General features: G+C 46.5%; 1 protein-coding gene across 1 annotated transcript in view; it reads left to right on the forward strand.

Moving 5' to 3' along the window:
* Positions 1 to 15,612, forward strand: part of ADAM12 (ADAM metallopeptidase domain 12) — a 408,187-nt gene that overhangs the window by 355,093 nt on the left and 37,482 nt on the right. Inside the window, exons 15-17 of the mRNA XM_081234121.1 lie at positions 10,844 to 10,952; positions 11,059 to 11,257; positions 13,922 to 13,999. Coding sequence (XP_081090247.1) covers positions 10,844 to 10,952; positions 11,059 to 11,257; positions 13,922 to 13,999 — 386 coding nt within the window. The remainder of the gene's footprint in view (positions 1 to 10,843; positions 10,953 to 11,058; positions 11,258 to 13,921; positions 14,000 to 15,612) is intronic.

Raw genomic sequence — 15,612 nt, forward strand, 5'->3', positions numbered from 1 at the left:
AGCCAAGTGGGGTCACTTTGGGACAGTGACCTGCTGCAGGCCAAATCTTCATGGCCTGAAGCATCCCTAGTGGCCGTCCCTTCCCAGCCTTTCTCCGGACTCCATAATCTCCCCTTCTCGAGTTACAAGGGATCTTATAACACTCGCTTCCAAGGAGCATTCCATGGCCAGAGCACACACAGCACTTGGAGCTTTTGGAGTGAAATGTGGTCTTTGGTGCCCTGCTGTATTAGAGCGTCTGGCCCCAGTTCCAGAGTGAGGTCAGATGGAGCCCCGCCGTCCTCTCTGAGCTCCCACCACCGAGTGACTCAGCTGGCTGCGTGCCTCTGATTCATGGTGACCAAGGCTGGTATTCATTATCTCATCCGATTAGTCCTTCTCGAGCTGCCTGACCAGAGACAGACCCAGACAGGCGGACAAACTGACAGCGTGACTCACAGGCTGAGCTTTTCAAAAGCAGTAGGGAGTTACCTGCCTGGAACCCTCAACATCCTTGTGAACGAGGGTGGGGACCCCGGGGACCGCACCACCTCCAGAGCAGGGACTGCCTCCCCGGGGCTCCGGGCCGGCCCCTTCTCTCCCCTCCCATCCTCACCCTGGTGACTGAGGACGCTTTTGCCCGGGCGACGGTGGGCTTGCCGTGAGGGGGCCATGGCACATAGACTAAAACATCTCTGACATCAGAAATTCTGAGTTTGTGGAAACAGCCAGCACGGGGACCAGGCTTGGGGAGCCCCTCAGGCTGGTGACTTCCTGGGGTTCCATCTACCTCGGCCAACCCCTTGTTAGTTCTTGCAGTCACCACACAGACTTCCTCGGGAAAGCAGAGGACTGAGTGCCACCACCAGCTGTGGCACTGGTACAGTGGCCCTCCGTACCAGGGGGCTTCTTGGAAGGGCCTTCACCCACCCCCTTTGCACATGCGGTGTGTTCCTCTCCTTATATCAGTGTGGCAGCCTCACGGTCTGGTTCAAGGGCACTGTGTGAGTTTCCTGTGTATGCTCTAACTCAGTGGCTTACGACAACACAAATTTATCGTCTTCTAGTTCTTGGGGTCAGATGTCCTAAAATCAAGATGCTGGCAGGGCAGTGTTACCTTCGGAGGCTCTAGGGGAAAATCTGTCTCCTGGCCTTTTCCAGCTTTGAGAGGCCGCCTGCAACTCCTTGGCCCCTGGCCCCTTCATCCACCTTCAAGGCCAGCAGCACAGAATCTTCAAATCTCTGTCTCTCTCTGACTTCTGCTTTTGTGGTCAAATTTCCTTCTCTGATTCTGACCCTCCCTCCTCCTTCTGGTAAGGACCCTTGTGATGATATTGGACCAGATCACCCAGCATCATCTCCCCATCTCAAGATCTGTAACTTAATCACATCTTCAAAGTCCCTTCTGCCAAGTAAGGTCACATAGTCACAGGTTCCAAGGATTAGGACGTGGACCCCTTTGGGGGGCCATTTTCTGGCTACCATAGGCATTGAAAAGACCACTTATTGGCAGGGTGACCTTCAGCAGGTTACTCAACCTTGTTGTACATCGTCTGTAAAGTAGGGAGAGTAATACATTTACCCCATGGGTGTATCATTGTCCTCCAACATAGCTTATTATCTATTTCATATATGTGAGTATATTACATGTATATATCACATGCGGTAGCATGCAGCTTATGCAGTGCCTGGGGCCGTGGGGAGGGCTGAGCTCTGGTGGGAAGAGAGAGGGGGCTCAGCCTGGGGTGAAAGTGGTAGGGGAGCCAAGCAGGAAGCCTCCAAGCCGAGGTTGCCCTGGAGTGGTCATTGCCGGGGTGGGAGAGGAGGGGACATCCTGCGTGTGGAACAGCAAGGGCCAAGGTGCACAGGAACGGGGGGCCATCTCAGGGAACTGCGGGCGCTTCTGCTTGTCCAGAGCTTGGGCTGTGACCTGGAGCGCAGAGAACCCCGTCTGCTGCCCCCTTCTCTCATTTGCTAATGATTCAACGATGTCCTGCTACTGTGAGATGCTGACCAAGAGCCCTGGTCTGCCAGAGTGACATAATTCCCACAGTCCCAGTGCACTCTTGCCTGGACCTGCAGTAGAGTCGGGATGTGACCGTCACAGTTCCAGGAGCAGAGGTCACTTCCTCGGCCAGGTCCCGGCCAGCTAGACGTGCTAGGCTGAGAGCAGCGTATTGCTGTGTTACAGTGCTTGCTTTGAATTAGCTTTTCATGTTTCAGAAGAGGAAAACTTATTGTCGAGGATACATTGGCAACCTTTCACTTCCCATCCTTTAGCAAACGCTCTGGGATCAGGACCACATTTGCTTTGGGATCATTTCTGACCCCCTATGAAGACAGTAACTCATAAATCTAGGAGTCGCTGAGCTCTTGCTCTGCCGGCCTTTGCCACTGGCACCTTGGCCAGAATCCCCCGTTACGTTCAGGAAGTCAGTTAGTTACTCACTGCCCAAATCTGGCTACCCAAACACTGACCAGATGAAGCTCTTCCTTCCAGCTAACTATTCCCTTTTGAGATGGACTTTTCTCAATCCAGCATTATATTTCAATAAAATAATCCTGCTTCCAAATCTTTCTACAAATAAATGATAGAAAATTCAAAACATATGTCTGCAACTCGTAACTGGCAAAGTCATATACTTTTAGAATACCTTTTGGGGCTTTTGTTCATCCACTTGTTTTCCTGGTTATTATTGTTGATGATACTCTTGCTGGCCCGGAGTTGACATATTTTTTTCCTCAGTGATTTTTCTTCCACAAATCTTGCATCTCAAGACTTCATCTGGTGATGTCAAACCCATAAGCGTTATGGGCAGCTCACACCATACCTTGTACTTAGCCTTCTGTCCACTTCAGCCTTAATAGCCACAAAGATTTTCTGTCAACGTGACATGACCTTTATTCCTTCCAAAACACAGCTGGATGTGTTTCTTCAGGCACAGAATTTATTGTTGCCAACGTCATTTATCCAAACCACGAGCACGATCGCTGAAAACGGTTGGAAATTAATCTTACAGCTAACTGTGTCTAGAATCACAAACAGTCTGCATCGAGGAAGTCCTGAAATATCTTAGTTCTATCTATTTTATCACTCACCAGAAAATAGTGTCGCCTGATTGATGCAGTGTGAGCGGGACAGACGATTTTTATGGGCATATTCAGAGTTTATCTGCCAGGCTAGTTTAAATGAGTTTGCTTTATGACGACATACCTGGAGCAGTACAATTACTAATCATCCACAACTCTGGTGGCTGCAGATGGGAAGAAAAGGGATTTTTGCCAAGAGTCATAATGTTCAGGAGGCAGGGAAGTCTCCTTTTTGTCCCATTGTGCGAGAAAGAAATGATAGAATGTGTTTGCTTGGACTTCATTTTCCGATGGATGTAAAGGTCAATGTGGAAAAGCAAGACAGAGGGAGAATTATGGGGAGGACAAGCAGGCTTCAGTTGCTTGTGAAGATGCCTTTGTCTGTGGACACTAGTGACAGGGATTGGGGAAATTAGTGATGGGGGAGGAGCTGAGGTGACTGAATTGAGGACGTGCATTTGCATAACGGCGTCATTTTAAGGAAAAGATTAGATCAAGTAAATTGTGGGCTTAGTACAAGATGTCATCATCTCTCTTTCAGAAGACATAATGACATCGGGAACTTCCAAACTACAATTATAAATATAATTGTTATATAACTCTGAAGATAAACCTGGTAATTAAATTCCATCACTTCTTACAGAATTATAAAATACAGTACGATGTCAAAATTCCCTCTGAAAGGCTAAATTTCATCTTTTGATAACGGCAGAACATCTAAGAGCTCCATTATTAAGAATTCAAAGGCTGTAAATTGATAGAGTGGTGATAAGAAAACTTGTCACATTTTTTCATGAGGCAGACAGTCTTCATGAAGACAGACACCTTTAAGTGCAGCAGATTTGAAGCCAGATCTGTACCTTTATAATGTCTTACAAGTGGATAGAAGTCATTTACACCTTTTAGATGACTGACCCTTCTGTCTCTAAGATAAACGCCAGCTGGCTGCTCACACACAAAAGCCACGCAAAACACTTGGCTGGACCCTCCTCCACTGTTCTTCCTGGCAGCAGTAGGTCCTGACAGCCAGGGCACTCAGGGTTTGCAACTTCTAGTCTGTTTCCTATAATGATGTTTTCTTTTATTGCAAGAGCTGTCCCTGCTCCCGAGGTCAGCACAGAACCCCCTTTCTGGTTTCCTTGCTTGTAGGATTTCTTAGTCTAAACGTTGAGGGAATGACAGTTTTCCTTTCCAGGAAGTAAAATGTCTGTCTTTTTGTGACTTTACGTCTTCTTTGCTCTTAAGACAGCACGGTAATACTTCATTTGATGTAAATGAATAAGTGAAGACCCAGAGTCACAGAAAAGGCAGACCAGGAGACAGTGTTCATTTACCCAAGATGCTTTGTTCTACGGAAACCACAACTGACTTCCTCTGGGGAGGGCGGCGGAGACAGGATGTGCTTTCCCTAAATTGCTTTCCCTGTGGTTTCCACTCACTCGTTCTTGGAACACACCTGCTCTGTGCAGGCCTGAGGCACCATCTCAGTCCACAGCGGTTTTTACAGTGAGGCAGGACCCTCGAGACATCACAAAAGGCAAAAGCAAGTGTGATAGATGCAAAGACGGGACAGCCCACCAGGATGAATGAGAGCAGCAGGGTCCCCAGGCTCACGGGAAGGTGGTGATGGAGGGAGACCCTGTAGGACTCAGCCAGCGATGGCTAGTAACACAGCAGCCCAGGCCCCTCATCCAACCAGCTCGAGCAGTTGGGTTCCAAGAAAGATGCTGATGCACCCGGCTTTGGTCGTGTATCCATCACTGACCCAGTCTTACGACCGGTGGCGTGGCACACTCGATGGGCCAGACTTAAATTTCATGCCCATCCCTTTGGCATTGGTTGGGAACGTTAACCTCACCTGAACCATATAAAATGGGTTTCCCATAAGAGAAAGGGTTTTGTTCCTAGAAAAAGGGATATGGGAGAGGTATTAGACAAAACAAACAACTGAATAATCACAAGCCTTCTACTCTGCACCTCCTTTTCACAAATCTCTACGGTTGCTCCAAACCACCAGAGGAAACGCACGCGTGCACGCGCGCACACACACACACACACACACACACACTCACACTCTCTCTCTCTCTCTCTCTCTCTCTCTCTCTCTCTCTCTCTCTCTGTCTCTGTCTCTCTCTCTCTCTCTCTCTCTCTCTCTCTCTCCTATAAAGAGAGGTTACCTCCTAGGAGGGGCATGGCCAGTGGGCCGCTGGTGGTACCAGGTGGGGCTGAGCAGTGCCCAACCTCTAGCTGGGAGCTTGCTGGCCCCAGGAGGTGGCCCGAAACCCTGTGTGACAGTGTCCTACAGCTTGAAATTGGAGGTGAGGGCAGCACTAGGGCATATTGTGATCTGGATCAAGTTTCAACTGCTTATATACTTCATTTATTTTGTCTCATTTATTAAACCCCTTGGTCTTTAAACATCATGTTTCTCATGCAAGATTTCTCATCCCATGAGAGTGGTGCTTCCTGACAGTCTAAATCGGTCTCTAGTGACCCCTTCCCCACTGGGAGAGTGTGTCCTGTCATATGTGGACGTGGATAACCATCTGAATGCTGTACATTGTTTCTACATTGGTGGGCTGAGACCCTGGGCACCTTGACCTCTGGTTCATTCTCCTTTCCCCGCACCCACTGTTGTGAAGGACTTCCCCCCGCCCAGGTGTGTGTTGCCTTCGAAATTTGTTTGAAAGGCTAGCAGGTGAGACTCTAGGGGATGATCATGTATTAATAAAGATTACAAAAGTAAAAAAAAAAAAAAAAAAAAAAGATTTCTCATCCCAACATGGAGACTTCCGGTAAGAAAATGTTAGTCAACTGGATGAGAATGAGCATTGTAAACAGGGTTCTGCTGCATCCTCCTCTCACTTCTGTCACTCACCTCCCCCATGCCATTGAAACAACAGCAGTTTCAGAGTATTGATGAAAGTTGATCGAAGTTGATGAAAATTTTCAACCCCTAAGTACTTGAGGATGGAGATGCAAAAGAGCTTATGCATCAAGGTTAACCACGAATCACCCATCATAGTGTACTTTCCCTTAATCCTCCAGATAAAAGAATGAAGGAATTATGTGACAAGGGATCAGGTATGCGTTCTGGTCTTTGATTTCACAGAGATATCTATCTAGCCTATCCCTAAGCATATGCAGCCGATGAAATCATGACCCACTACTCATCCAGATGTGTTTCCTTTGCCACACTGTAGCCAGCAGTGTCATTGCTTTGCCCCACTGATGACGTGTCCTGCCGGTACATCAACAGTAGAGTGTGATGTGGCATCTCCTACTCCCTTGAGTTTTGAATAACAGCTGAAATGAACAAAACTCTTGGAAACAGACAGTTACTGCTTTCTTGCAAGAGACAGAAAGTTAACCTTTAGAACGCTGCATTGTTCAAGCCACTGGGCAGATTAATACCAGAGTGGAGTAAATTTTACTGGTCAGACCCCACTCAGCTTTGTTTCTTTATGGACTGACTTCTACTGCATGCCGTACCCAGCACAGTAACTAATAGTGGGGATGCCCAACAAATGGCATGTTAGTGAGCCAGAACGTTCCCATTCATCTAAAGCGTGTCTCTTGGTTTAAGGGCAAGAAAAAGGAATTACAGGGAAGACGCTCTTGGTTCCCAGAGTTCAGTGGAATAAAAAGGAGTCAAACTCAAGTGTCTTTCCTTGAGGTCTCCCACTGCCTCTTTCAAAATGGTGCTCAGCATCTGCACAGTGTGATGAGGTTCTGGAGGACCAGCCCGGCCTGGCTGGTGGGGTGCCCAGAATGAGCACAGGACTCAGGGAAGTGGGAGCCTTGCTCACTGAAACAAGTAAGGAGGAGATGGAGGCAGGGAAGCTGAGATCCTTGAGCTATGACTGTACTTTTTATTTAATATGCAAAGTATGTACAGAACCTCCCAGGCTTTCCGATGAGGAGATTCTCTTTCCTCCCTCTCATTTCCCAAGGTGGGTCCAGGAGTTCCTCACCCAGTCACTCAGCAGCCTTCATTGGCTTCCCGTGATGTGCTAGGCACTGGGGACGCCCCTCTGTGAAGGCAACAGGTGTGAAGCCCTTACCGACACCATCCTGAACTATTACAGTGTTAAAACCTGTTAAAACACGGCAAGTGTTGCAAACAAGGTCAGCTCCAAGGAGCTCCCCTCTCCCCATGTCCTTAATGTTCAGGGGCCAAGCTGTCCCCTTCCCCATGATCAATGGCCATCCTCAGTGTAACTCACGTTTACTGAGAGCCTGGGGGACTCACTGAACCTCACAGCACCTCAGGTCAGGGGCTGTCCTTGTCCCCATCATAGAAATGAGGGAACAGAGTCTCCAAAGTTCCCGTACCTTGACCAGGGTCTCCTAGTGTGTAGGGTTGACACCAGATCAGCCCATTATTCTTAGTCCCAAGCCCCGGCTCTTCCACTGCTGCAGCACGGCCACTGATTGTAAACATCAAACAGGAGGAGGCCTTTCAAAAGGAAATGAGACTTGATAAACATTGGTTTTTGTTTTTCTTAGATCCCATACATGGGCAAATATAAAACAGTTTTCTCAAAAGATTCAGCATCAGAAAGAATGGTTTACTACTGACCCCTTTTTTTAAAATGTATCTTATTGAAGTATGGTTGATTTACAATGTTGTGTTAATTTCTACTGTACAGCAAAATGAATCCGTTATACATATATAGATATTCTTTTCGTGTTCTTTTCCATGATGGTTTATTACAGGATATTGAATGTAGTTCCCTGTGCTCTACAGTAGGACCTTGTTGTTTATTCAGTCTCTATATAATAGTTTGTAGGTGCTAACTCCAAACTCTCAATCCATCCCTCCCCCACGCCCCCTCCCTCCTGGCAACCACAAGTCTGTTCTCTATGTCTGTGAGTCTGTTCCTGTTTCATAGATAGATTCATTGGTGTCGTATTTTAGATTCCACATATAAGTGATATCATATGGTATTTGTCTTTCTCTGTTTGACTTGCTTCCCTTAGTACGACAATCCATAGGTCCATCCATGTTGCTGCAAATGGCATTATTTCATTCTTTTTTATGGCTGAGTAGCACTGACCTCTTAATCTCTCCGTCGTGTCTTTTGAATCTCACAGTCCGGCTGAGAAAGCACGTTGGACCTCGTGAACCTCTGTCAATGCTGGTTTAGAGGCTCATTCAGGTCCACTGACAAAATTGGGTTTGAGAAAAGACAAGAACATTTATCCCTTGTTTAGTTATTATTCCTAGGGTGTGCCTTCCTGCCTCCACTTTTTTTTTTTATGGTAAAAGAGCTTTGAAAAGCTCACTTTGGCAAGCAACAGGATGGGTGATTAGGTTGTGGAGATCGTGAATATACAGCCACCGAGCAAATAGAAAAAAGTAAAATCAAAAGACTCACTGTTGGGTGAGTGGGTACTTATGCCTAAAACTAAGATTCCCCTTGACAGCATCACAACAGGATAAAAGGGTCAGCATCAGAATAAGCTGTGAAAGGAGGGAATGTGCTGTGGAAAACAAAGACTTTTTTTAACCATTTTATGGAGTTACGATTGACATACAAAAAGCTGTACGTATTTAGTGTGTACACCTTGATGAGCTGGGCGGTAAGTGGACACCTGTGAAACCATCCCCACATCCATGCTGTAATCATATCCACCACCTCCTACATATTCCTCCCACCCTCTTTCTTTACTGTTATTTCTGTGTGTATGTGATGAGAACACTAAACATAAGATTCACCCTCTTAGCAAATTTTTAAATATACAGTGTTAGTAACTGTAAGCACTGTGCTGCACAGTACATCACTAGAATTTATTCGTTTTGTGTCACTGAAACTTTGCACACTTTGACTAATACCCCCCCATTCCCCCCAGTCCCTGGCAATGACCGTTCTACTCTCTGCTTCTGTGGGTTCAACTTTTTTAGATTCCACAATCATGCAGTGTTTGTCTTTCTCTATCTGACTTATTTCACTCAGCGTCATGTCCTCCAGGTTCATCTATGCTGTCACAGATGGCAGGATTTCCTTCTTTTTAAAGGCTGAATAATATTCACTTGTACGTATGTACTACCATTTTCTTTATTCATTCATCTGTCAGTGGACACTTAGGTCTCCTCTGTGTCTTGGCTCTTGTGAATAATGTTGCAATGAACATGAGAGTTCAGGTATCTCTTTGAGATCCTGATTTCAATTCCTTTGGATTTTTACCCAGAAGTTGAACTGGTAATCATATGATAGTTCTATTGTTAATTTTTTGAGGAACCTCCATACTGTCTTTTGCAGTGGCTGTATATATTCTCACCAACAGTATATGAGGGTTTCCTTTTCTCCACATCCTCACTGACACTTATCGTTTTTTTTTTGATAACAGCCACCATAATTGGCATGAGGTGATGGCTTGTTGTTTTGATTTGTATTTCCCCTAATGTGTAGTGATGTCGTCCATTTGAACGTCCTCTTTGGAGAAATGTCTTAACAGTTCTTTTGCCCAGTTTTTAATCTCGTTAGGACAGAGACTTGTGTCCAGTTCAGGGAAATGCCCTATGGGAGGAGTTTGGGAGACCCTCTTAAATGGTTTTTAAAAAAACAGAGAATGGGAAAATAAGAGGTCCAGGACGGGGGCAACTTAGTGCAGAGGTCAATGGCTGAACCTGTTGCTGGTCTCAACTGCTGCAGGGGTTTGGTTTGGTTTGATTTGTCTGCTTCTTTGTTTGTTTAATGAGATGCTGAATGTGTCTGATGAGGAATCAGGTTGCAGAAAGATGGACTTTTTAGTAATAAGAACACCATCTGGTCCCTGGGAGGAGGCGAGCATTGCCCATCATGACATTGTCACCTTGGAAGGCCCGCGGAGCCTCCCCAGAGCAGGGTGCAGAGAAGGGCAGGGGGCAGAGCTGGACTTGGGGAAGTTGGCATCCTGGCTGATGTGAGAGGAAGAGCCCAGACAGGACACCGGTGTGGGCAGGAAGGCAGTCCCAGGGCACCACACAGGGCACAGCTCATCTGAAGAATGGAGAACATTTTCCTGAATTTCTCACATCGTCTTCAACAGATACCACTATGATAGGATTCCAGAGCCCTCAGAACTTTGGCAACGCAAACCCCAGGTACATGTACTCTCCTTCCTTGACCGGAAGATGTGCTAAAAATGACCATGTCCTGAGCTCTCTGGCTCCACGCCCCTCTGTACCGGGCACTGTCCTGCTGTGTAAAAAGACCATCAGCTTTTATGCCTCCATGGCCTCTGACAGCAGTCTCTGCCTTGCAAATGCAGGCATTCGTTGAAGCCAGTGCTTGCTCCAGTAGGGAGCTTTGTGGGGCTGGAAACGTGGTGTAAGACCTCTGCGTTGCTCGTTCTCTCTCTCTCTCTCTCTCATTGCTTCCTCACGTTAATCATCATTATTCCTTGGAGCCTGCTTTAACTTGAATTTTCTCCCCAGAGTTGTGTGGGAGTTGTTCAAGAGAGCAAGCCTCCCCTTCCCCCGCAGCCAGCCAGCCACCACCCCCCAACTTTGGGGTTGGGTCGGGTGTGGCCCCAGAGCCAGGCCTCATCTCTGGAGAGGCCGCACGTGCCATGGGCCCGGTTAGCAGCCCTCCAGAAGAGGGAGTGATGAAATGCATGCTTTGCTGTGAGCTGAGGGAGGCTTGTATCAGGCATCAGCCAAGGTGTCAGGTGTGATTCCTCAGGACGCTGAACACATCTTCCCTTAACCTGAAAGCCTCGTGCTGTTCCAAGAAAAATGTTCAGAACACTTGCAGGTGGTGAAAGTGCTGCTTTGCTTCTGTTTCAGGTGCTAAACCTGCCCCCGGGATCTGCTTCGAGAGAGTCAACTCTGCAGGCGACCCTTATGGCAACTGCGGCAAAGACTCCAAGAGCTCCTTTGCCAAGTGTGAGATGAGGTGGGGGTCTGCCTCCTGACCGCGCCGTGGCTTTGAACTTCCCAGATCACTTAGGGCTGCTTCCAGACTTTCCCTCTCTGAGCGCTGTCTGTTCTTACCTTTCCAGAGACGCTAAATGTGGAAAAATCCAGTGTCAAGGAGGTGCCAGCCGACCAGTCATCGGTACAAATGCCGTTTCCATAGAAACGAATATCCCCCTGCAGGAAGGAGGTCGGATCCTGTGCCGCGGGACCCACGTGTACTTGGGCGATGACATGCCGGACCCAGGGCTTGTGCTCGCCGGCACAAAGTGTGCAGATGGAAAAGTAAGACCCATATGCTCCCTTGCATCACAAATGTAAGTCTGGAAGGGGGCCCACTGAGAAATGTCCTGTTGGAGAACTGAGTTACAGGGTTGGTTTGTTTTCCTAAATCCGCTTCTCAGAATGTTGCCTCTGAAATTCCGTTCTTTGCAGCTAGAAGAAAAAGTCAATAAATCCGAGATCCTGGTCTGACCATTGAGATGCAGATTTGGGAAAATCAAGCTTGTTTTCTCAGCCCTTTCGTGTTAATAAGTCATGTCTACACTCTGGATGTTATGAGAGTTTCCAGCCAGGAAATTACGCTGGAAGGAAACACAGCAGCATATTATATTGTTTTTGGAAATGTGGTTTGGGTTTTTGGCACGGTGGGGACTTGTTCTCACCTGGACAGAATGGGAAGTCAGATGTCGTTTCAGAGACCCCCGTACAGGGACAGGAGAGGGGAAGAGAGAGGATGAGCTTAAAGCCAGAGGGTGTTCTTTTTTTTTTTTTTTTTTTTTTTTGGCAGTACACGGGCCTCTCACTGTTGTGGCCTCTCCCGTTGTGGAGCACAGGCTCCGGACGTGCAGGCTCAGCGGCCATGGCTCACGGGCCCAGCCGCTCCGCGGCATGTGGGATCTTCCCCGATCGGGGCACGAACCCGTGTCCCCTGCATCGGCAGGCGGACTCTCAACCACTGTGCCACCAGGGAAGCCCCAAAGGGTGTTCTTTTGGAGATCAGGGGGAAAGGTAGACTGAGATACTGGGGGTTTGGGGGCGGGCAGTTAGAAATAAAGTCCAAAACGAAAAAAAAAATGTTTTGAGATTTTTATATTCTGCCACCTTGTTTTTTCCCACCAAACTTTCTCATCGGACGGAATGACAGCAAGTTAATAAAACACTTTAGGGCTTCCCTGGTGGCGCAGTGGTTGGGAGTCCGCCTGCCGATGCAGGGGACACGGTTTCGTGCCCTAGTCCGCGAAGATCCCACGTGCCACGGAGTGGCTAGGTCCGTGAGCCATGGCCGCTGAGCCTGCGCGTCCGGAGCCTGTGCTCCGCCACAGGAGAGGCCACAACAGTGAGAGGCTCGCGTACCGCAAAAAAATAAATAAATAAAATTAAAATTAAAATTAGACTTTTCTCCCTTTGACTCCACTAACTTGTAACATCTTATGGGAGATAAAGAAGCTGATCCCTTGAGTCTGGACTATATTATGCACCTTTGAAATAAGACTAAACTCTTTCAACCAGCCCAGTACCATTTAGCAAATTGCTGCCTCTGCAGAGGCTTGAGACATACAAGGGAAGCGTCTGTTTTACTCTGCTGAGCATTTCTGTTGATGGTTTATGTCATCGACAATAGTACTTGTCAGTCGGTGTTTTGGAAAATTTCCCATATTTTAATATCTCCCTTACCAGATTCAAGGATTCCTGGAGTCTTTGAGTCTGCATAGGCCCAGGTGAAGGACTAGTCTCTTTTGTTCTCTGCTACATCTTTTAAGGGAGGGGGAAATGCTGCAATATGTAGATTGCATTGCAAGCTCTAGACAAAAATCATGAGAAAATCAGTTACCCTAATTTCAGGATTGACCAAAACCATATAAAATGCCATGAAGATAGACGACTACCATAGTGTCCACATTGATGTGAGTCTTGAAATGGGCTGAGTTTGGAGTCAGGCATCAGGATCCATATCCGGGTCCAAGGCAAAGTGCATTACTCATATAAACTGAAAGATGGTCTTCCCCAAGCTTTCCTTTACTTTCTCTCCTTTTTTTTTTTAATTTTTATTGGAGTATAGTTGATTTACAATGTTTTGTTTCAGGTGTACAGCAAAGTGAATCAGTTATACATATATCCACTCTTTTTTAGATTCTTTTCCCATATAGGTCATTACAGAGTATTGAGTAGAGTCCCTGTGCTAAACAGTAGGTCCTTATTGTTACCTATTTTATATATAGTAGTGTGTATATGTCAGTCCCAATCTCCCAATTTATCTTTCTCCTCCTTAACCCCTGGTAACCGTAAGTTTGTTTTCTACATCTGTGACTCTATTTCTGTTTTGTAGGTGAGTTCATTTGTACCCTTTTTTAATTTATTTTATTTATTTATTTTAAAGCCAAGTAGGCTTTATTAATTAATTTATTTATTTTGGCTCAGTTGGGTCTTCGTTTTTGGGCAAGGGCTTTCCCTAGCTGTGGCAAGCGGGGGCCACTCTTCATCGCGGCGCGCGGGCCTCTCACTGTCGCGGCCTCTCTTGTTGTGGAGCACAGGCTCCAGACGCGCAGGCTCAGTAGTTGTGGCTCACGGGCCTAGTTGCTCCGCGGCATGTGGGATCCTCCCAGACCAGGGCTCGAACCCGTGTCCCCTGCATTAGCAGGCAGATTCTCAACCACTGCGCCACCAGGGAAGCCCCTGTACCCTTTTTTTAGATTCCACATATAAACAATATCATATGATATTTGTCTTTCTCTGTCTGACTTACTTCATTCAGTACAACAGTCTCTAGGTTCATCATGTTGCTGCAAATGGCATTATTTTGTTCTTTTATATGGCTCAGTAACATTCCATTGTATATATGTACCACATCTTCTTTATCCATTCCTCTGTTCCTAAATACACAGCTAGATGCATGTGCGTGTGGTTGTAGACAGACTGAGATATGTGCTGTGTTTCCCTCCTCTCCAGATTTGCCTCAATCGTCGGTGTCAGAACGTGAGTGTCTTTGGTGTTCACGAATGTGCGGTGCAATGCCACGGCAGAGGGGTGAGTAGGTGAACTGCCTTTGTATAGCCGGCCCACAGCAAGTTCAGCACTAAATCATTCCTTTGTCAAGGATTTTTACCATCCATAACTTTGTAAAAATATAGCAGTCAGTGTCTCCTCAATATTTTCTTCTGAAGACATTCATTTTCTTTGACCTTTACATAGCATAAGAAATGGGATTTTTATTTAACAAAGAAAATCAGATTGAGTGATAATTATCTTTTAAATTAACATTCTGGATTTTTTTTAAAAGGGACTTTGTCATCTTCAAAGTAATTTTAACATTAACCTTCCTTCATGAAGCGTTTCAAACAGAGCTGTCCCTCCTACAGCCAAGATTCAGAATATGTGTCTGAACTGAAATATTTCCGAAAGGAATTAAAACAAAGAAGACAGAACATACCGACCACATGTTCTTGAAATCACATACAATGGGTGTCAACTAAAGAAGGCTGTTATTTTAGTTCAGAGAATTTTTAGGGGGGGAAGAGGATTCTAATTGTTTAAAATCTAGTTTATTTTTTCTGATGGGCTTAATTATTTCCAGTGGAATCATATTAATCTTGACTAGCTATGCCAGTGGTTCATTTGTTTTTCTGAAACCTTTTCTACAGATATTGTGGTCCAAATTCTCTTCTTAAAATAGACACTCACCAATGGTTGTAACATAGAATCATGGAGGTTTGCATAAAATTACTCTTGTGCTGTAACCATAAAGGATTGCAGTGTCACCTCAGATGGGTTTGTTGATGGTGAGTGTAGCTGACTGTCAATATAAAATGGAATCTTTTAATGTCTTCACTGGATCATAGATTTCTTTCTAATGGCTGGAAGAAATGACCTAGCGCAGCCTTATTATTTGGCTGATGGAAGGGGTCCAGGTCCCAGTGGGGATAGTGACATGTCCAAGGTTACATGACCAGTTAGTAGCAAGGCTGTGTCAGGGACCCTGGACTCCTCCCTCTCCAACATCCTGGGGTCCCATCCACACACTGGAGAGGCCATGACTTGGGAACAAGTAAGGACCCCGGTCCTTCCCTCGCGAGGCCGGGCTCACCAGCAGCGCCTCCAAGTGGGGTGTTAGGGCTGTAATCTCTCTGCCACAAGCTGCCAAAAGGGCACATGACTGTGATTTGCAGCAGGAGACCAGGGCGGGCAGGACAGTGCCTGAACCCCAGGGAGTCGTGCCTCAGCAGCACCATCTCTTGAGGAAACAGGCAGGACACGCAGACTCGAGGCAACACGGGCTGTGCTGCACGGTAGTTAATTCTGCTTAGCGTTAGCTTCATAGAAACACGCTTTCTCACTTATCATAGGCTTTCCTGACTGTTGACTGTCTTGTAGGAAACATCTGGGGCAGGTGGTTGATTCAGAAAAAAAAGAGTCTGTGACAGCAGGGAAACATCACAAATGAGAGAAATGCCCGGAACAGTTATCGTGTCTTAAAATATAAAAGTGTGTGTTTGGCTGCATCCCGCATCCGTAGCTCGGCCCTGACTTCAGTATACAAATTATCCAAAGTGCACCATCTATGACGTACCGTTTGTTTCTCTAAGCGGAAGGGAAACACTCAACGAGCAACCTTCCTGTCTTTTGCGGCTTTTCCTGATCAT

Source organism: Mesoplodon bidens (assembly GCF_964165515.1).
Source record: "Mesoplodon bidens genome assembly, chromosome: 1".
Lineage (NCBI taxonomy): Eukaryota > Metazoa > Chordata > Mammalia > Artiodactyla > Ziphiidae > Mesoplodon > Mesoplodon bidens.